General features: G+C 38.8%; 2 protein-coding genes across 3 annotated transcripts; both read right to left on the reverse strand.

Moving 5' to 3' along the window:
* Positions 1-1,777: 1,777 nt before the first annotated feature.
* slc31a1 (solute carrier family 31 member 1) lies at positions 1,778-12,938 on the reverse strand. 2 transcript variants are annotated; one of them, XM_067485186.1, is made up of 5 exons: positions 12,682-12,938; positions 5,299-5,430; positions 4,903-4,975; positions 3,861-4,029; positions 1,778-3,768 (listed from the first exon to the last, which is right to left on the reverse strand). In XM_067485186.1, exons 2-5 carry the CDS (start codon positions 5,428-5,430, stop codon positions 3,567-3,569), a joined length of 576 nt encoding a protein of 191 aa, XP_067341287.1. In that variant the 5' UTR covers positions 12,682-12,938; the 3' UTR covers positions 1,778-3,566. The 2 variants fall into 2 exon arrangements, with proteins under 2 accessions (XP_067341287.1, XP_067341286.1); XM_067485185.1 differs by having other exon boundaries at positions 12,737-12,937.
* Positions 12,939-17,799: 4,861 nt separating this feature from the next.
* atp6v1g1 (ATPase H+ transporting V1 subunit G1) lies at positions 17,800-20,717 on the reverse strand. The gene is made up of 3 exons (XM_067484746.1): positions 20,497-20,717; positions 18,760-18,860; positions 17,800-18,437 (listed from the first exon to the last, which is right to left on the reverse strand). The coding sequence occupies exons 1-3, from the start codon at positions 20,576-20,578 to the stop codon at positions 18,264-18,266; spliced, it is 357 nt and encodes a 118-aa protein (XP_067340847.1). The 5' UTR covers positions 20,579-20,717; the 3' UTR covers positions 17,800-18,263.

Below are 20,717 nucleotides of genomic sequence, written 5' to 3' on the forward strand. Positions count from 1 at the left end.
TACAGATTTACATAAAATTTTCAATAGCCTTACATTTGCTGGTCTTTTCTTTTTAGTCATTTTTAAATCAATAATACCCCAATCACCAAGAATCATTATTCATATTTATTTTTCTAACATGCTCAAGTATTGAGTTTCTATCCAACCTTTTGTCGGGCTTAAATTGAAGTCTCCACGTCCTAAAATATAATCAGTAGGGCAATTTATTTTCAATTAATTTTTAAACCTGTAATTTGGTGCAATAAGATTTCGTTTTGGATTCACTGTTATAACTATTTACTAGACTAACAGGACCATTCTCAATGTCAAGCACCGCTGCTAACCAGCGACCTTCATTCTGCCTTTTCAGTTATAATTCTACCAGGACTATCTATTAAAACACATTGTGACCTCTGCTGACTGGTTTGTACCATGACTAACAAATATTCTGTGACACTTGCTTTATATTAATATTCTTGCTTTATGCCTGAACTTGAAGTCCCCCAGCTCTAAAGGAAGAAAAATAAATATTAGTTTGTAGTACAGCTGTGTACATTGAATAAAATGCAAACAATGCATTTGTTGCTCAAATTTTTGAAATATCAAACATTGACACACACACCTCTAATAATTTCTAGCAGCAAGTCTATCAAGATTCTCAGGAACTGTAGACAAAATGTTTTTGTACTACAGTTTGATCAGCAGGTCTTTAATAAACAATTCTCTAAAATAATTTTACAAATGTAATCGAATATGGCAAGAAAACCTGAGCCCAACGTTTACTTGTACTGTATATGTCGACAAGCCAGATGTGACCTCCCCGGTATAGCAGCAGCATGTATCGCAGCAATGACCCAAAGCAGCTAACGTGGCATCTACGTCTATTTTATCTGTGGGAATGAGGTCTATACCCAGAAATCATTCGGCATTTTCGTATGTCTGGCTCCCTTGTCCCAAAGTCTGTGGGCTGTTTTTTTTTAAGGTTTTTGGTTTAATGATTGGTCTAAAATAAAGTCTGTTGGTAACACAAAGTGATGTTCACATTTTACAAAAGTCATCAATAAATACTTGTGCTATTTTCAATCTTTTTTTTAAAATGTTTTTTAAAAAAGGGGTTGCTAACAAGTTGCTAAATAAAAAAGGTAGAGGTCATTGCGCTAAATCAAATTTACAAACTAGAAATTTGTAATTTGGCATAGTCTGTTTATAACCTAACAATAACTTTATTTCTAGTGATTGTGTTTACCTTTTTGTCAAGGTAACCAGATGATGCTAACTTTAGATTGGCCTATGTCATCTCTCCATAATCTTGATAGCTCAATTTAGACTTCCTTGTCTCACTGGATCATGGACGAATGCTTCATTTCTACTGGCCCTTCTGGTTTTCGTCTTAGCACACAGTGATCAAAGTTCAACCATATTTAACTTTGAACTGCACAAGCAAGATTGCCAAGTGGCACACTGCACCGTGCACGTGGTTTGCTTGGCGTTATGACAAACCTCTGTGGTGTGGTGGAACCCATCGCACATAAAGGGTTTCAGAGTGCATCAGTGCCATTGACAAATTGTGTCTGAAGGCCCTTTAACAGTAGAAATGGTTGAGATAACGGAAGGACACAGATCTTTGTGCATGTTTCCATTAGCAGCATGGGTCCCTTGTGAGGAAAGGCCTGTCAGTAAAACAGGTGAATCAATACAAAATCATTGTTCATTTGCCAGAAATGTTTGTGGTAAACCTGAAGAATTTTGAGCCACAATATCAACATTTATTTAATATTTCCATCAACAAACTAAGCAATGACTTTCTTCATGAACTTTATTGATTCCAGCATTTGTGAAAGTTAAAACATTTTCAGATACATCCAGATAAAACTATTTTATTTTAACAACAGATGATTCACACATAGTCTGACTACACAGGACCAAAAGCATGTGGAAATATTTAATCAAAATACACAGCATAGTCAAAAACAAGCGGACGATTATTAAACTACATGTTGCTACTTGATCAGACTACACCACATGGTTAAAAGTAAAAACACTTGGTATGTGACCCACTTTAAAATACTATTTGTTGTTTATCGATGTGGTTATAAGTATGTAGACATGCTGTCCCCATACTTTTGTCCCTGACTAAACGTATGTGGCTACCAAATCAATAATGCAAAAAATGGCCAACAGTTTGTGGAGACATGATCTACACCACATGTGACCACAACTTTGTCCATCTAATTTTGGACTCAGAGTGTAGCTATGCTTTCATTTAAACATTTTGTTCTAAATCCAGTAACTGTTCCTGACATGTCATTGGTCCTCCTTCATCTGAATTAGGTTTTCTTGTGAATCAATAAAATCCATTTACTAGAAACTATGTGTTTTATTTTGCTGCTCTTAATAACCTTTTATTCCATTAATTATGAGTTTATTCTGAAATACCAAAAGACAAAAGTGTTTATGTTGAAACTAGCAGAGCTTCACTGTTGGCGGCAGAGTTTTGTTTGTTGAATAGCAGCAGACAAACATTGGCCCCCACAGTCAGTAGTTTACACTCGTCGACCACATTAAGGCAACGGGTTTAAGGCCAAAGGTGGCCCAGGAAAAACTAACTTTAAAAAACTATTTATATTTATCACTAATTATAAACTGGATGATAAATTTGAGAAGCAGTTTCATGATGTTGATACCCTGAATGAGAAGTTTTGTGAGAAGTTAAATGTATCTGATTGTCTCAAACAGAAAAAAACATGTAAATGGCTATTTTGTGTAAATAAAACTATAAAAAAAAGAGAAAAAAAGCCAATGTTTCTGAAGACTTTAAATACTTGTAGAATTAGGTATGTTAACCATAATGTTATTTAGCTGGAAAGTATATCAAGGTTTACTTAAAATAGTTAAAAGGGAAAAAAAAGTAAAAATGTTATGTAAACAAAACAAATAAATTTTTTTTTTTCATTTTCATTAAAAGTCTTAAATGAAAAGTTAATAGTTTTAAATAAAATGTCAAATAATTACTTTACAGTAATGTGTGATAATCTTTATAATTGAAGTCATTAATAGATGGATTCATGTAAATTACTTTGTTAAATTAAGCTCTCAAACAAAAACAGAAAATGTTATAATTTCAGTTAAAGCAAAGTTACCTAAACTTTTATAAAACACTAATATTATTCTAATTAAAGTGAAATTGCTTAAACACTGACTTATGATTGGTGGCTCTGCTCAAACTAACTACTAACAATGTTAAGAAAACATTGGTATGTTTTAGGTAGCAGCAGCTAGAACTACCCCTCAAGTTATAATGGCACTAAAAATTAAAAGACTTGATTTGGCCAATCCGCAACTTCTCAGGTGAATCGAGCTCGGATTGGCCAGCTCGTTTCTCAGCAGGAGTTTTAAAAATAACAAAAACGTAAGCGCTAAATTGGTAACTTTGCTAGTTAGTATGCACACTAACGCCTGTTATGGTGTTTCCATAGTTACAGAATAACCTTTGTAATTTAGTGTTTTTGTGCTAATTGAATTTGCTGCTGATTTGTAGTTCAATTAACACTTTGGGTAGCATGCTAACACACAGTGAACATATCTGGCTAGTGGCAGTGTTCAGTGATGTCAACGACCACCGCCTTCCTCCAGCTGAACAGGAAGTAACCAGTGCCAGCACCAGCTGCCACAGCAATGCAGAGGTATCCATTGTAGGTCATAAAGACGAGCATCAGGAAATAGCTGACGACCACCTGGACAACGTGCAGCATCGTCTGCAAGAAGTGGGCTGGGCTCAGCATCCGTTGCCTGTGGATGGGTGGGGGTGAGGAAGTTTGTTTACCAGCAGCAAAAGAAAACATTTTCCTGATGGATTATTGATTATAGTATTAGTGACCTACCCGACCGTCTTGTGCGTCTCCATTAATACTGTCCCATCAGCCCCGGGCAGTGGCATGGAATTGTAGCGGACGTTCACCTGGCTGCGACGCATCAACACTTCACGGCCGATCTTTAAACCCTCGTACAGAACAGCCAATAGGAAAACACCAATACAGGCCCCAACCATCTCTGATCAGACAGAAGGATGAGGGGACACGGTCAATGTTGTTACACAGAATTAATAAAACTGAAATTAAAATTTAAATTTTAAGGTGGACTTTTTTTTAACTATTAACTAGTGTTAAAAAAAAACATCAAACACTAAAAATTAAAATAAAAGACCTCAACGCAGTTCTTACCTAAAGCTAATTACAGTAGACTACAAATAGCATAAACAAAGGGCAACTTAGGGTTCAGTGTCTTGCCCAAGGACACTTGAAATGTGCCACAAGGAACGGCTATATTGTTCTTCATGGAATAACTGAGCCACAGCCACCCATTAAGTTATAAATATCAATTTTAAAACTAAGAAAATCCGAAACATTATGTTAACAGCTAGAACAATCTATAATGTTTTCATACATACACACAATAGTGTAATACACATTTAGAGTCTAGACAAAACCACAGACATGAAATGTAAAATATATAATTACTAATGAAATGAATGAATAAGTTATAAATTGTAAAAAAATCTAAGGTAATAAAATGTCAATGCAAAATAATATTTAGTCAAAAAACAAAATATTAAATTAAAAAATAAATTCCAAATATTCAACAGCTTAATATAATAAACTAAATACATCAAAACAAAACTGTAAACACATAAATAAATCTTAATATACTCAGGTAAAGTAGGTAAAACTCAAGTGATAGATCTCAAATTGTAACAACTACAAAAACACACACATAAGACCCTAACATAAAAAAGTCCAAAAACAAATTGAATAAATGCAAACTGAAAGAATTTAATGTTTTAAATGTAAAGCAAAAATTTTAATCAAAATACACAACTTTAAAAGCAACAGTAACTGAAATATAAGCTTAACAATAAAAACCAACCTCCAGGTGAGTTGATGAGCAGCCCGCTGAACAGCAGCTCCACATTGGTATAGCCCAAGTAAAACGTCATCGCCTAGGCAACCACCAAATTAGCATGTTAGCTCATCACAGCGCTATCACAGGTTAGCCCTTGGATATACTTGCTTTTAAATATGTGTTCCTGTAAATATCATACCTAAGTTAATTTTAAGAAATTAATACTACGAGTATGTGAGATGCAATCCCATGTTTGATCACTGGGGTAGTAACAATCTTAGCAGTAGTTTTGAATTTACATAGTATTGGAAAATGTTGGAGAAAAACTAATCGAGCTTATTCACAACTACCTCCTGACATCTAACTGTATGCATTGTTAAACAACAAGTGTATCTAAGGCCTCAGCTTACTGGCCCTCACCATTCCCATGTGTCCTCCATGATTCCCATCATGCCCACCTCCTCCGTTTCCACTGCTTGTGGGGGGGGCTGTGGTGTGATGATGGTGATGGGTGTGGTCCATCTCCATGCTGCCGTGGTTGATGTGGTCCATCTGTGCACAGGAACAAAACAAGCTTTAGTTAATTCTATGTTTTAATTACAGCTACTGCACTAATAATAATAATAATAATTCATTTTATTTATAAAGCACTTTACATTAGCTAACAAATCTCAAAGTGCTACACAAGCGGATTAAGAACAGGAATAAAACATAAAACATATAAAGCCTAAAAACATATAAAACATAGAATAGCACAGCATTAAAGTAAAAAGTAATGATCATTTTAAAATGATCACTTTAAAATGCTTTTCTAAACAAAAAAGGCTTTAACTGTTTTTTGAAACAGTCCACAGTCTGTGGTGCCCTCAGGTTCTCAGGCAGAGTGTTCCAGAGCCGTGGAGCAGCTGCTGAGAAAGCTCGGTCCCCCATTGTATGGAGTTTGGGTCTGGGGGGGTAGAGGCGATAGGTGTTGGTGGAACGGAGGTGTGTAGTTGTAGATTGCAGTGTGAGGAGTTCCTTTAGATACTGTGGGGCATTTCCATGGATGCACTGGTGGGTGAGTAGACAGACTTTATAATCAATGCGAAGGTGGATGGGAAGCCAGTGAAGTCTCCGGAGGACAGGAGTGATGTGTTGGTGTTTCCGCACTCTCATAAAGGATCCTGGCGGCGCTGTTTTGAACATATTGGAGCTTTTGAAGGCTCCTGCCGTAGATTCCAATGAGAAGTGCATTGCAGTAGTCCAGCCTGGAGGAGACAAAAGCGTGGACCACCCTTTTGGCGTCACAGAGGGACAGAAAGGGGCGGAGTTTGGCTATGTTTCTCAGATGAAAAAATGCAATTATGCAGAGGTGTTGGACATGTGTCTTGAATGACAGGTGGGGGTCGAACTTGACCCCCAGGTTGCTAACAGAGTTGGAGAGGGTAATGGTGTGACCAGAAAAGGAGATACAATTAATGGGTGAGGAATGAAGCTGATGAGTGGTGCCAACTAGAAGGGCTTCGGTTTTGATACTGTTTAGCTGAAGGAAGTTCTCTGTCATCCATGCCTTAATGTACTCCAGACAACAGGGGAGAGTTGACGGAAGGGTCAGTGGGGCTGGGCTCAGTCTCACGTAGAGCTGAGTATCATCAGCATAGCAGTGGAAGGAGACTCCATGCTTGCCAATGACGTGGCCCAGTGGGAGCATGTCGATGTTGAAAAGGGTCGGCCCAAGAACCGACCCCTGTGGCACCCCACAGGTGACCAAGTGTAACTGAGATTTGGCATCCCCTAGGGCCACACACTCAGCTCTATTTGTGAGATAGGAACTGAACCACCCTAAAGCAGTACCAGAAAGACCAACAGTATACTGCAGACGATGGAGGAGAATTTTGTGGTAAACTGTATCAAAAGCGGCAGTGAGGTCCAGAAGAATGAGAAGAGATGGGAAGCCCTGGTCAGCAGCCATTAGGAGGTCGTTAGTGACCCTGACCAGGGCTGTCTCTGTGCTATGGGAGGGGCGGAAACCGGATTGAAATGTTTCAAACAGATTGTGTCTTTTGAGGTGATCCTGGAGCTGGGCTAAGACCGCTTTTTCCAAGACCTTTGATAGGAATGGAAGATTGGAGATTGGACGATAGTTTGCCATGACTTCAGGATCCAGGGAGGGTTTATTTAGACGCGGTGTAATTATTGCGGTTTTCAGTGATGTTGGGACTGTGCCACTCTGGACAGAGTAATTAATGATGCTGGTGATGAGTTGGCTAATGTTTGAGACATTAGTTTTTACCAAGGGAGTGGGGAGAGGGTCCAGGATGCACGTTGAGGGTTTCATCCTCTGTATGATAACTTCAACTTCTTTCACAGTAGTAGCCGAAAACTTAGACAGACAGCCTTCTGGCCTTGAAGTGGGGAGGTCAGGGGGTTTGGGGTTTACGACTGACAGTGAGGAGCGGATAGTTTCAACCTTAGTGGTAAAATGTGCAATGAAACTGTTGCACTGTTCCTCTGTGTGGTTGCTGCCAGTGTGGGATTGGGGTTTGAGTAGATGATTTATTATGGAAAAGAGTTGTTTTGAGTTCCCGGGGCTGTTATTGAGTAATATTGTGATCTGGCAGTGGCAAGTGCTTTGGAGTAGTTTTTTTGATGATCCCGGTAGGCAATTTTATGGATAGTTAAGTTGGTTGAGATAAAGCGACGTTCAAGGGCCCGCCCAGCTGTTTTCATCTGTCGGAGCTCCCTTGTAAACCACGGTGCAGATTTTTAAAAAGTGACCACACGTGATCTAAGAGGAGCATGGGCCTCAAGGATATTCTGGAGGTGGTTGTTATAGTAGTCCACTAGGTCTGTGACTGAGGGGAGTTCCTGGACAATGGAGAGATTTTTGATGTCAGTATTTAGGTGAGAGAGATTTATCTTTCTCAGATTCCTGAACTGGATACAACGCTGTGGGTTTGGAGACAGTGTATATGGGGGGAAGTCCATTGAAATTATTTTGTGGTCCGAGACACCCAGGTCGTATACTTGGAGGTTAGAAATGGGGACAGAGTCAGTAATGACTAAGTCAAGGATGTGGCCTTTACTATGGGTGGGGACCTCAACTTTCTGCTTCAGGTTTAGGCAGTCCAGCAGTTCTAAGAACTCAGCAGCAGAATGGTTTGACGGTGTGTCCACATGGATGTTCAGATCTCCGAGTATCAGCATGTTGGGTGATGCTGTGCAGAAGGTTGAAAGGAGTTCGTGCATTTCTGTGATGAAACCCGGGTGTTGCTTTGGTGGCTGGTAAATAAGAAGTATTACTGTAGAGAGTGGATGTTTACATTTAATTGCGAAACATTCAAAGGTAGACAGTTTAGGAAGAGGGAGGGGTGAAAGTTTCAGGTCTTCACGGTGGATTATGACTAGACCCCCACCGCGGCCAGTGGTGCGAGCTTTTTCAAGGTAGGTATATCCAGGGGGGCAGGACTCATTCAAAACTGAGTAGGCCTCGGGTTTATGCCAGGTCTCAGTCAGGCAGATGATATCAGTCTCATTTTCCACTACAGTTCCCCTTAAGCTTATGACATAGTTACTAAGCAGTGTAGGATGAAAAACATTTTCAACAGTGTTTTACTACCGAAGCTCATGTTCAGGTGACTCTCAGGTGGATTTGATCAACTTGTCATAGTCTTGTTGCAGTAAATCAACTTGAGGCACTGTTCACCTGTTAGAAATATGCCTGTGCCTCCAGTTTTCAGCAGAACATTGTAATAGTGGGAAGCATCCAAACTAAATCAAAGTGTTATTTTGAGCAAAGCTTTGTTAGACTCACATCACAGCTGGACTTAATAGATCTCAACATTCACACTGACCAAAGAAATAGAATCTCTCCTAAGGGCTCAACACATTCAGTATTTTGAAGAAAGATTACAGAAAAGGCTGTGCCAGATGTTGCTGCAGGATTAATGTTACACTATAGCAGAAAAATTAAGCAGCCAATCAGCAAAAAAAGTCATTTTCATCTGTTGACACAACATTCCTGCACAGCTGTAACAAATAAACTTGCACCTTTTATATCAGGATTAGTCAAATTCAAAAAAAAAAGAAAATTGCTAATTATTTAAATAAAAAAACAACAACAAACTGGTCAAGAGACTCTTACCTTTTCGTTCAATTTGATGCTGACTTGTTCATACAGAGAGAGAGACAGACTGAACACAACAGCCAATCAGCCCATCCCACAGCCTTAACCACAGTAACGCTCTGACATCACAGAGCAGATACCCTGCTGTAATCTGATTGGCTCACAGGCCCTGAGGCTACAGGCAATAGAGGCAGCCAATCACTGCACCCCAAGCTCATGTCTGCCATCAGCCAATTAGATCAGTCTTGTTAGTGTTAACGAAAAGGTCAATGGTCACCAACAGCAACAGTCATTTCCCGTCGAATTAGTTAGCATCAGAATTGTCGCCTGTTGTTCAGTAAACAGTAGTTTCTGTTCATAGTAGAGCTTCCCACACATGATGCTCATACGTGCACGTCTTCAGGTTTTAAAATGGGCTCAGACTGGCGTCTCAATCTATGGGCAAAGTTTGTTTGAGCCCACATTAAAAACTTAAGACATGCATGTATGGATGAGCACAATGTGTGAAAGTTGATCCCAGTCTGGTAATCAGAGAACAGTGACAGGTTTAAATCCAGAGCACTCTTCTTTGGAGCAGATGGTGCTCAACAAGTGTAACCATGATACCTTGATTCGTAAAACTCTGCAGAGAAAGAAGCGCCTTACTGAACCTTTAATTAACTTTTGCTCTGAAATCATACACAGCAAGTTGAAGTATATGAAAGCTTAATAATTCAGTGAAAATTATAACTCAGGAAACATGGCATAGCACCCTGAAGTGTGGCCACACTTCAAAGAAGTCATGAATACAGTATTTGTGGGAAGTTACTCACAACAAAGTGGCGTGGAGGATGAGCCCTTTGCTTAAACATTTAACTTATTAATATCAAAAATGCCACTAAAACTAAAAACTGAACATCATGCTGCCAACAAGTTTCCCAGTGGGGATGGTGTGTTCAGGGTGATGTGCAGTGTTAGGTTTCAGCCACACACAGTGTTTTGCATTTAGGCCAAAATTTTCTTTTTGTGGTCTCATCTGACCAGAGCACATTCTTCCACATGTTTGCTTTGTCCCCCACATGGTTTGTGAGGACTTCTTATGTCTTTCTTTCAACAATGACTTTCTTCTTACCATTCTTCTATAAACTACAGATTTGTGGAGTGCACGACTAATCGTTGTCTTGTGGACAAATTCTCCCATCTGAGCTGTGGATCTCTGCAGCTCCTCCAGAGTTACCATGGGCCTCTTGGCTACTTCTCTGATTAATGTTCTCCTTGCCTGGCCTGTCAGTTTAGGTGGACGGCCAAGTTTTAGGTTTGCAGTTGTGCCACACTATTTCCATTTTCAGATTATAGATTTTACATTGCTCCATGAGATGTTCAGAGTTCGAGATTTTTTTTTTAATATCTTAATCCTCGTTTAAGCTTCTCCACTACTTTATCCCTGACCTGTCTGGTGTGTTCCTTGGACTTCATGATGGGTTTTGTTCACTAATGTTCTCTAACAAACCTCTGAGGGCTTCACAGAAGAAGTGTTTTTATACTGAGATTAAATTAAACACAGGTGGATTCTATTTACTAATTAGGTGACTTCTGAAGAGAATTGGTTCCACTGGATTTTAGTTAGTGGTTTCAGAGTAAAGGTGGCTGAATACAAATGCATTGCAACACTTTTTAGATATTTATTTGTAAAAAAATATGAAAACCATTCATATCATTTTCCATTCCCTTTACAATTATGTTCCATTTTTTTTTGGGTCTATCACATAAAATCCCAATAAAATCCATTTACGTTTGTGGTTGTAACGTGAAAAGAAGTGGAACATTTCAAGGGGTATGAATACTTTTGCAATGCACTGTAAATCTCTCATAACAGGCATATCATTTAAACATGCCCACAAAAATTACAGAACCGTCTCTATTCTTTTATTACTGGCCTAGACCCTTAAATGAACACACTTCAATCAAATCACAGATTTTCCTTATCAGAACAAGCTCCTTGATGTCAAATGGTAATGGTAAGTGGTCTGCACTTATATAGCGCTTTTCTACCTATTGGCACTCAAAGCACTTTACATTGATTCTTATTCACCCATTCAAACTCACAATCACACACACATTCATACACCGATGGGGGAGCTGCTATGCAGCTGGCCAACACTCACCGGGAGCAACTAAGTTGGGGTTCAGTGTCTTGCTCAAGGACACTTCGACATGTGACTGGAGGGGCCGGGGATTGAATCAACAACGGTGAGATTGGTGGACAACCGCTCTACCTTCCTGCGCTACAGTTGCCCCATGTCAGCCTGGCTTCAAGATCCACCAGATCCTCCTATCTGCACTCTCTATTTTTGGGATCTCTGGATCAGCATTACTCTGGCTTTGGCCTTACTTATCTGGATGAACCCTCAACGTTGTAACTCCCATAGCCTTTCTACAAGTGTGTGCAGGGCTCGCTTCTTGGTCCTCGAAAAAGCTGATATTTCACTGAATGAATTACTGTACAGTTACTGTGAGTGATATAAGGATCAGATTTGGATCTGCAGATACTCAGTGTTACTGGACTCTGATCAGGGCCAGTAAAACAAGATGGACACATCTTTATTCTTTCCCTTTGCTCTCTCTCATCGTCTTGATTTCCTGTCTCTTCTCTTCCAGCTACAGATTGTTTCATTATTGATTAACCTGCTGACTGATCAGTTTAAATAATCACTGAGAGTAAAGGTCAAACACTATTGCTTTAAACTCAAAATTAGGAATAATAACCCTGTCAAGTCTTGCTCTGATTATTGTAAAATGTGCACTTTAAATATGTATTTATTATACTCATTGTTCCCTGGTAAAAATCACCTTAAATCACTGGTAAAGTTGAGCCAAAGCTGCATGGATTTCTCTGACATAAAATTAAGGTGAAACTATTTATTTCAATAATGAAATTAATAATTTTGCTCAATGAAAAATACATAGATTTTCCTGTTCTTAGTCACCAATGTATATAAAAATATAAACGAGCTGTATTTCTTTAACAGATGAAAACAATTTTAATAATGACACTGTAAGTGATTTTTCAACCACAATTGTCAAGGTTTTGTTGGTTTTAGCTACAAAACACAATGTTTATTTGCTCATAAATTTCTGAAACAGATTTTCTGTTTGAAGACAGGACTTTTAAAATTACAACTAGCATTTCTCACTAGTTGTGCACATTTTCTATTATTTAATAACGCAAAGCTTTATTATCCAGGACCTTTCAGAGCAGTAGACACTGCAATGACTTAACATTTACTAAATGAACCAGGCAATCTGAAGAAAGACTGATGTGGCTGATCTGAGGTCAGTAAGTCTATGGCTTCACAACGGTTAGTTACTAAACGAGACTCCATGAAAACCTGCCAACTTTATGTGTCAGCACGCGCTTGCTTGCGGCAGACGTTGAATTGGGACTTTATGCGCTACCGTGTGAATTGGCGAGCACGGCGTTGGAAAACATGCATAACTAATTTCCAACCAGATCTCATTTAAAAATACTCTACTTGTTCAAATAGAAAAGACGGAGATGCCAGAAAAGATAAATGTTTACAATGATATGGACTAGCCGGATTTCTTACAGAAGCCCTCCTGATGTGAAACTGTAAGAGATGTTCTTATCTGGCGATCTCGAAGAATATCACACGTAAATTGTAAAATTTCTCTATGAAGTTCCGTATAGTAGTGTATACCGTTCTGATGCACAGCAGCAGAGGTCACTGACACACAAACACAGCGTGATCCCACCTGGAAACGTCCCGGCAATTTTTCGTCTGATCCTCTGTCTACTCTCCAAAACTGCAAGCGAAAAAAAAAATTACATAAAGTAAAAACAATGCAAAGTAAGAAGAGGACAAAAAAGAAAGTCTTTCTTCTCATAAACTTCTCTCCAGCGTCTGCCTCGGCTCCATCCGCCACCACTTCCGTAAGCCAGCGTTGTGACGTCAACACGCTCAGCAAGTTTAGATCAATCAAAAGGCGAGCTCTGAGACAAGGGGCGGGGATTCGTCGTAGCCACGTAGCGGTATTGAAGTAAATCATGTGATAAATCAGGTGAATAAACACGGTGAATTAAAGTTAATATTTTATTAAATTTTATTATTATTAGCCGTAAAGGAAGTACAATAAAATTGCATTTACCAACTCTAAAGTACAAAATTCGAGAAATGTACTCGCATATACTGTGATGTACATATTTTAAAACAATGTTCAAAAAACGTTTTATTAAATAAAATGGACCTGACAACTGAAATGTAACGTATATTAAAAAGTATCTAGCGTTTTTTAGTTTAATTCGATAAAATCTGTTAATTTGTTTATTATTTAGGTTTTTGTCTGATGATCTTATAAGAGTAAAATAACTTTTCATTTATACTTCATTTAAACTGTGCTGCAACATTCACTCTATAAAATCCAGAAAACTGTAACTGTAGAAGAGTGAGTGAGGGGCAATCAAGCACTGGAGAGAGAGAGGTTAACAGCCAATTAGAATGTTTTCTTAGACAGCCAATCAACTTTTGGCTTTTCTGACAGCCTATGAAAACAGAGATACAAATTCATTAATAAGGAACAGTATAAAATAATTATTTATGACACTTTCTGAACTTCACTGTTGTAGGTTCAACTGTTTTCTTTTGTTTTCTTAATTTGGAGTTTTACAGAAGAATAATTCAGAGGCCTCAGGCTCACAGCTTCACTCCCATAATGTATTCCTAACCTCAAACATGTTACTATAGCTACTGCATCCTGATCTTCAGTTCAGACTACCTCGCATGCACATTATGCACATGCAACATTTCCTTCCATGTGCTCCATGAGAAACTTATCAATTCACACAGTGACAGCTGTGATGAGAGCTGACAGAGGTTAAGGAGAATCAAATCTAGCGTGATTACCATACACACTGTAGATCCACAGAATTGGACTACGTGTTGATATCAGCAGTAAATGTGACATAAACGCAGCAGTTGATGTCACACAGCACGTACACATCAGAAACATGATGATTAGCACACAGTAAACCTTGAACATCCACAGTGACCTTTCCTCTGAGCTCACCTAAGCTATACTGTTACTGGCTGCAGAACTGCACCCACTGTGTTTAGTGGTTATATTTGCAGAGTCAGCTGACACCTGGATACACCTGGACAAGTGAGCAGTCTATCACAGGACTGACATGTTAGATCATTGCTGACCCTACTTTATGCTGCAGGTCATAACCGCAAAGGGTGCTGTAAAAGACACTTGTCATGAGGTGGAGAAATAATTCTGAGACTCACTAAAAGTTGCATTTTGTGTTGATTTTTGAGAAACCACTTGTAACATTAGTTGTTTTGAGCTTTTTAAATGGCTCTTGTTTCATTTGTTCATTGCCACAAAATTCGTACATATGCCAAAATACCTCATTTTCAACGGCAATTAAATAATTTTAGGGGCAACTATATAAGGATGAGGTCACAGTTACACCAGCAGTGTTTACCTGCACGTAGCCTGGGGAGGAATGAAAACTATGTTCTCAAGCAACACAGACCTCTCAAAAGTGATGGAATGAGTGAATAAGAAGCAGTGTAAAGTGTTTAGAGTACCATTATGTAGAAAAGTGCTATATAAAAGTGCAGACCATTTACCATTTAATATCAGTACAGAAACATAACTAATTATAAAAATAATATGTACCGTAATTGGGGTTACACCCAGATGAAAAGGGTAAATTAAAAAATATATTGTTTTACAGCAGCAGTGCCCATTTTAGATGCATCCACTGCATTCAATTCAATATTGTACATGTCATTTTAATATTAGTGTATTAAATAATATGAAAATGTAAAAGAAGGTGAGAAGTGAGAATTGATTTCTTTATAAGCGAGCTTGTTTTTTTTTTTTTTTGTTTCTGGCATATTTGTAAGGAAAAGAAACAAATACTTTAATCCATAAATTAAAGCAGGGGTTAGCTCAGTATTCCAGCTATGTTGCTTAGAAGGAAAATTGCTAATCATATCTGTTGATCTTTCAGTCTGATTCAGGTCCATCTCAGTCACCTTCCTTCACACCACATTTCTCATCCAGTGGGAGTTCCCTCTCTAGGTCTATCAGTAGCAGTGACAGTGAAAAACCAAGACAGTCCAAGAGAAGTAAATGTGATGAGGAGGTCTTGAGTTCTTCTGCCAGAGATGTTTATAATTAATGTCTAATTATACATTGTTAGAGCAGCGTTGTCACTTTCTTCTTAGATCCAAGCAGTAGAATGTAGCAGTAGAATTATTGCTATTTAACAATAAGATTAAAACAAACTTCTGTTTTTTTTTTTTTAGCTAATAAAACAAATGCATTCAGACAAAACCCAGGGGACAATGTTGCTTGATGAATACGATGAAACTGGGAAACTATGGGACAGTAGAAGGTGGCAGATAGTTAACATTTTTACAGTACACGAGGTTAAGACTTGAGGGGTGAATTTATAATGAGGTGTAGAGTACATTTTAAGATCAACGTGTTTCGGCTTATCCCTTGAGGGGTCATACAGGAAAACTTGTTCTGCACATTGATTTGGTGTGTGTTTTTATAATAATAATAACAATAACAATAATAATAATTTTACACTGGATTCCCTTCCTGCCGCAACCCTCCCATTTTATCTGGGCTCGGGACCAGCACCAAGGTGGCTGGGCGGGGCCACACCTGGTGCGGTGGGATTCAAACCCGCTGCTGGTAGTGTCACACTACCATAATGTACTGAATTTATTAATTAGGACTAGTTAGGATTAGGATAATTGCAGACTGACCAAAGGGGGAAAATAAATAACCAAACACAAAACCAGGACCAAACAAGCAGGAATAACAAAAGACAAAACCAAAAAGGTATGCTTGCAAAGAAAACACCAAATAGCTGTTGCTACCATTGGGAATCAATGACTGTCATTGGTGTTGAGTCTGAGCCTGTCAAATCAAAAATACTATCTGATGTTGAAAAGGATGATGTGATTTCAAGTGTCAAGTGAAATAAGTGTCACAACTTGGGTTAAACATAATGGCATTGAATAGCCTTGTTGTTTGCCCAGATTTTGTACACAAGATGCCAGTGTTTGGTAAGATTGTTTGCATCTTTCTGTGAAATTATGTGTTTGTTTTGCTACATTTGCAGAGCATTTTCATACTTTACATTTTCTTGATTAAGTGCATAGTGTCAGTGTTGTCATTAAATAGCGGTTATGACTGCTCAACATTGTAGAAATTAATGTGAAGCCTTTGCTAAACGAAAAATACTTTTTTCATTGCAGTACTTTTTGGAATGATTATTGTACATGATGGTAGGATAGTTACACTGACATAGTGTATATTTTAATCCTGAATGTGGACGGTGTCGTGGTTCTCAGTAGCATAATCTACACTACTGTAGTTTATCACCTGCCATTTTAAAAATTTACTCCATGAGTGTCTGAAATAGCTGGACTATAACAACAATTTAGTGTTCTTCCCAAACATTGTAGTGTTTAAATTTTATACTGGCTAAGTAACACTTCCATGGTTTTTATAATTCAAACTTTCAAAAGTGTAAGTTACCTTTTTCAGTGCTTCCCATATAAACACTGTGAAAGTGTTAACTTAGGTGTTAACTAAGGGTGTTGAAATTGCGATTTCAAATTTGCAGGGTTGTCTTCTCTTTGTAATCAGCTTATCCTCTGAAAAGGAACAGGCAATATGCCCTCATCAGGATAAATCTTTCTCTCTTGTCATCAGGACATCCATGTCAACCTGCTTGTAAAATAACCCACTTCTCAAGATTCTCTGCTCCAATCAGCCACAACATTAAACTGGTGGTCTTACTAATGTGATGGAGGACCTGGGTCAGCATGATCACTCTGAGCAGTCTGCAGTTACACAGCAACATTTCATACACTATGTACAGAGGCGTTACAGGTTTTAGACACATTAAAGATTTATTATTTCATCTCATGGTCTTTTTTTACAGAGTGCAGGAATACTGTCTGTGACCCTCAGAGAAACATAATAAACTCAGTTCTGTAGATTCTTCCCTTGGTTTCCTACACGGTTAGCTGAAATTATTTTGTTGGCTTGCGGTATTTTTGTTACAGGAACTGTTTCAGATCTGTTATGAAAAAAAAGGTCTGTGGTGTAAGTCTAATAACCTCTCTTTTTTAATGCAGGGTGCTTCTGTATGTTCCAGGACTTTTAGAACATACTTAATGTAACAGTGTTCGTGAAGCATGTGATTCCACCTGCTGTAGTTATCATGAGTGATATAGCTCCATGGTTTGACTGCCATAGTTAACTCAGGGGCACCTTCGCGACTTCTCATGTCTGAGAACCACAGTGCATTAAGTGGAAATACCACCAAGAAAGGCTAAAAGTAGTTATGGTACATTGTGGAAGTGCTAAATGGAAGATACAGTATAATGAGGGAATTACTAATGTGCTAATGTAACTTATTCTCTTGTAGTGCACTGTGTTCCTGAAGCGAGCCACCTGAATTGACCAGTATATATGTTGTTCTATCAGACAATAAACGGCAGCGCAGGAATAGATACGAGTCATCAAAACAAACACAATGTGAAGTGAGAAGAGCAGGGAAGGTTTGCTGACTAGCCAAGAGGTATATTCTCCTTGGTTCCGTTACATCAGTAACCCACACTAACCTTTTCTGGGACTCAACAATTCCAGGAACCTATTCAAGGTACTCAGAGTAAAGGCAACATCACCATGTTATCATTTTCCTCTTCAAGATCCCCCTTAAAACTCTTTCAGAGCCCCGAAGGTTTAACGCCTTTAATTTCAGTCAGTCACAACACAGCTTAGCATGGCTTCAGCCAATTAACACGCACTTTAATATTCAATTTTTTCATCATCAATTCAAACACTTACAGGAAATAACATGATAACAATAAAAGTATTTTTCCATTAACAGCAACCAATCAATTTACAGAACAGAGATGAATACTGACTTCTGATTGGAGGACAGCTCATCTGACAGACTTTTATTTTGTTACAACACAATAAAACAAAATTTATTGAAAGATATAAATATTTTGTAAAGATCAACACAGTACTGACATTTATTTCTTCAGAGCGGGAAAAAAATGAGAAAAGGAACTTTCCAAGTAAAAGTTTTGCTACTTTGAGTCAAAACACTTAACTAAAAAGTTTTGGCTGTGATCAAAGCTAACAAAGCTAATGTTGCCAACGTCCACGTATCCTCAGTTTGCCCCACCTTTGCTGGTCTTCACTCCGACCCCAGCAATTAGTGCTCCCACCCACTCTAGCCGGCCACACGGTAGTTAGCATGAAACTCCGGCTGAATGTCGCAGACGCACCGCAGCAGCTCACTTAGCACCGCCTCTTTGTTACTGCGGTAACTAGCCTGGATTAGCCCCATTCGCTCAGCTGTGTCACGGTCCACCTCCACTGCGCTGTTACCATGGGAACCAAGGGCCTGGGAGGGGGGTCAACAAAGATATGTGATGTCAAATGAGAAAATGGCAAACATAATATATATATATATATATATATATATATATATATATATATATAACTCAAATATTCAATAAATGACCTCTAATAGTAGAACATATCATTATTAGCATCTTTAACAAAGAAAGCAATAAGGAAAATAAACATTTTCTTATAAAACATATTTTAAAAATATGAATTGTGAGGAGAAATGTATAAAAAAAAACAATAAATGACCAAAACATGACAAACTTCTAATAAATTAATGAGTAAGAGAAAATGTAGTATTTAATGAAAGAACATACGGCAGCCTCTTTGGTCTTAAACTCCTTCTCTCGCTGTAGACGATACTGTTCAATCTCAGCCTGGGCTTCTTCCTTAGCCTGCTTCAGACGACGGTTTTTGCCTGGTGTCGGGACACAGGACACAGTCACATTCAGAGAGATCCTGGTTTTTAGTTTGTCTAACTTCTTCTGAACTGCAGCAGCAGAACACCCCACTTTCCATTTACACAGCTGCTGCTGGGATCATGGTAGTAGAGGGCACATGACAAAAACTAGGTTTTTCCACCTCAGAACCTTATTTATTCTTCACACAACCACCACTGACTTCAGTGCATTCTTACAGTTTGTAGATCCTTCTTGGTCAAGTTCTCATTAATTCTCACCGGAGAAATTCACTACATTCATTCCTACCTTTATCTCCTGTCTCCATAATTGCAGAAAATTTAAATACTAGAATAAAAAGGTTTGTGAGAGATAAGAAACCGTGGGAGTTGTAACTTCTGTTAAAGTGAACTGACTTTCCAACCTACCCTCAGAGAAGCTACACATAAACATCAGAAACACAAAGTAAAGCAGTGTCAGATGAGGTGAAGCAGCGTGCAACATGTTATTGATCACAGTCCCAGTTTCCTGCAGCAACGTGTTCATGTGATTTCTATGTTCTCAATATTGTCAACTGCACTTTAGAGATGTTAAGGATTTACTTTACTTAGCATCACCATCAGATGTGCTAGATGTGACAGTAAACGTCTCGGCTGCATCGTTGTGACACCAGCAGATCAGCAAAAACAAAGTGTTTGGTGTAAATATGCTAAACATCACAATGAAGGTCAAGTGAAAAGGCAAGACAGAGGGCGAGAGAGACATCCACAACACAGACCAAAAGAGGGAGTTTCACTGAATGCATTTCTATTATTTTGTCCACACTCCTGTGTGTACAGTAATAACAATCTGTTTCAGGTTTATTAAAGATACATTCACCAAGCTCTTTCTCTCTTTCTGATCCCCATTCATTCTCTATGACTCTCTATCACATGAGGTGATCACATGACACAGTGAACTAAATTCACGAATAAACACTAGTTTCATCAGCAGTGTTCGTCACGATTTAAACTAAACCAATGTTTCAGATAATGGTCATTATTTGGAACACAAAAAATATGTTTACAACAAAATATGGAGACATTTACTACAGTATAAAATAGCAATATGCCATAAATCCTGAAGAGTAATCCTGAGTGATCTGCCAAACCCCATTCAAATTTCTGCCATAATGTTTGCCACTGCTTCCTGACGTATGAATATCATTTTTCGTGTTCTTAGACTTATGTTTTTGACACTTGTTCTAAAGGCGATCTTCACTTTATTTAACGTCACAGGAACACGTAGAGACTTTCCTTGATTTACTACTGATGTAAACAGGCGCAGACGCCCGGCACATCAGCACAAAGCTCCGTCAGAAAACACCACATTTCACCAACATACGCCACCTTAGCAGAACCTATCCGAAGAGAGAAGGTCAGTGTTTACATGACAGAAAAAGCAGACAATCGCTAATTCACAGGTTTTGCTTTGACACACACACACACACACACACACACACACACACACACACACACACACACACACACACACACACACACACACACACACACACACACAAACACACACAAACACACACACACACATTTCGACCGTTCTAATCTACCGAGCAGCTAACGGGCCTCTGCTGGCTCACAGGCCGTCTCTCCTACTCACGTTTGCGGGCTTCGGTCACCTTCTCGGCCGCCCTCTTCTCGGCCTGCAGCAGCTGCTGGATGCCCTGCGACTGACTCGCCATGTCGGATCGAAGAAGCTGCGGAGAGCGGCGCCGAACCGGAGCAAGAACCGAAGAAATTTAGCAGTAACAAGGTCGAAGAAAGATCTGACTTCTTCCTCGATGAACCGCAGTCAGCTGATGTCACGCTGCGTAGTGTCAC

The sequence above is a fragment of the Channa argus genome, chromosome 18, assembly GCF_033026475.1.
Source record: "Channa argus isolate prfri chromosome 18, Channa argus male v1.0, whole genome shotgun sequence".
Classification (NCBI taxonomy): Eukaryota; Metazoa; Chordata; class Actinopteri; order Anabantiformes; family Channidae; genus Channa; species Channa argus.

What these genes read in the sequence shown, in the direction of transcription:
- slc31a1 (XM_067485185.1), bottom strand. Translation starts at nt 12,868, where the DNA reads ATGAGAAGAAAGACTTTCTTTTTTGTCCTCTTCTTACTTTGCATTGTT. An exon ending in AATTGCCGGGACGTTTCCAG is followed by an intron (nt 5,431 to 12,736) that starts GTGGGATCACGC and finishes TCCTGTGCACAG; the next exon opens with ATGGACCACATCAACCACGG. An exon ending in GAGACGCACAAGACGGTCGG is followed by an intron (nt 3,769 to 3,860) that starts GTAGGTCACTAA and finishes ACCCATCCACAG; the next exon opens with GCAACGGATGCTGAGCCCAG.
- atp6v1g1 (XM_067484746.1), bottom strand. Translation starts at nt 20,578, where the DNA reads ATGGCGAGTCAGTCGCAGGGCATCCAGCAGCTGCTGCAGGCCGAGAAG. An exon ending in GGTGACCGAAGCCCGCAAAC is followed by an intron (nt 18,861 to 20,496) that starts GTGAGTAGGAGA and finishes TCCCGACACCAG; the next exon opens with GCAAAAACCGTCGTCTGAAG. An exon ending in TTAAGACCAAAGAGGCTGCC is followed by an intron (nt 18,438 to 18,759) that starts GTATGTTCTTTC and finishes CCCCCCTCCCAG; the next exon opens with GCCCTTGGTTCCCATGGTAA.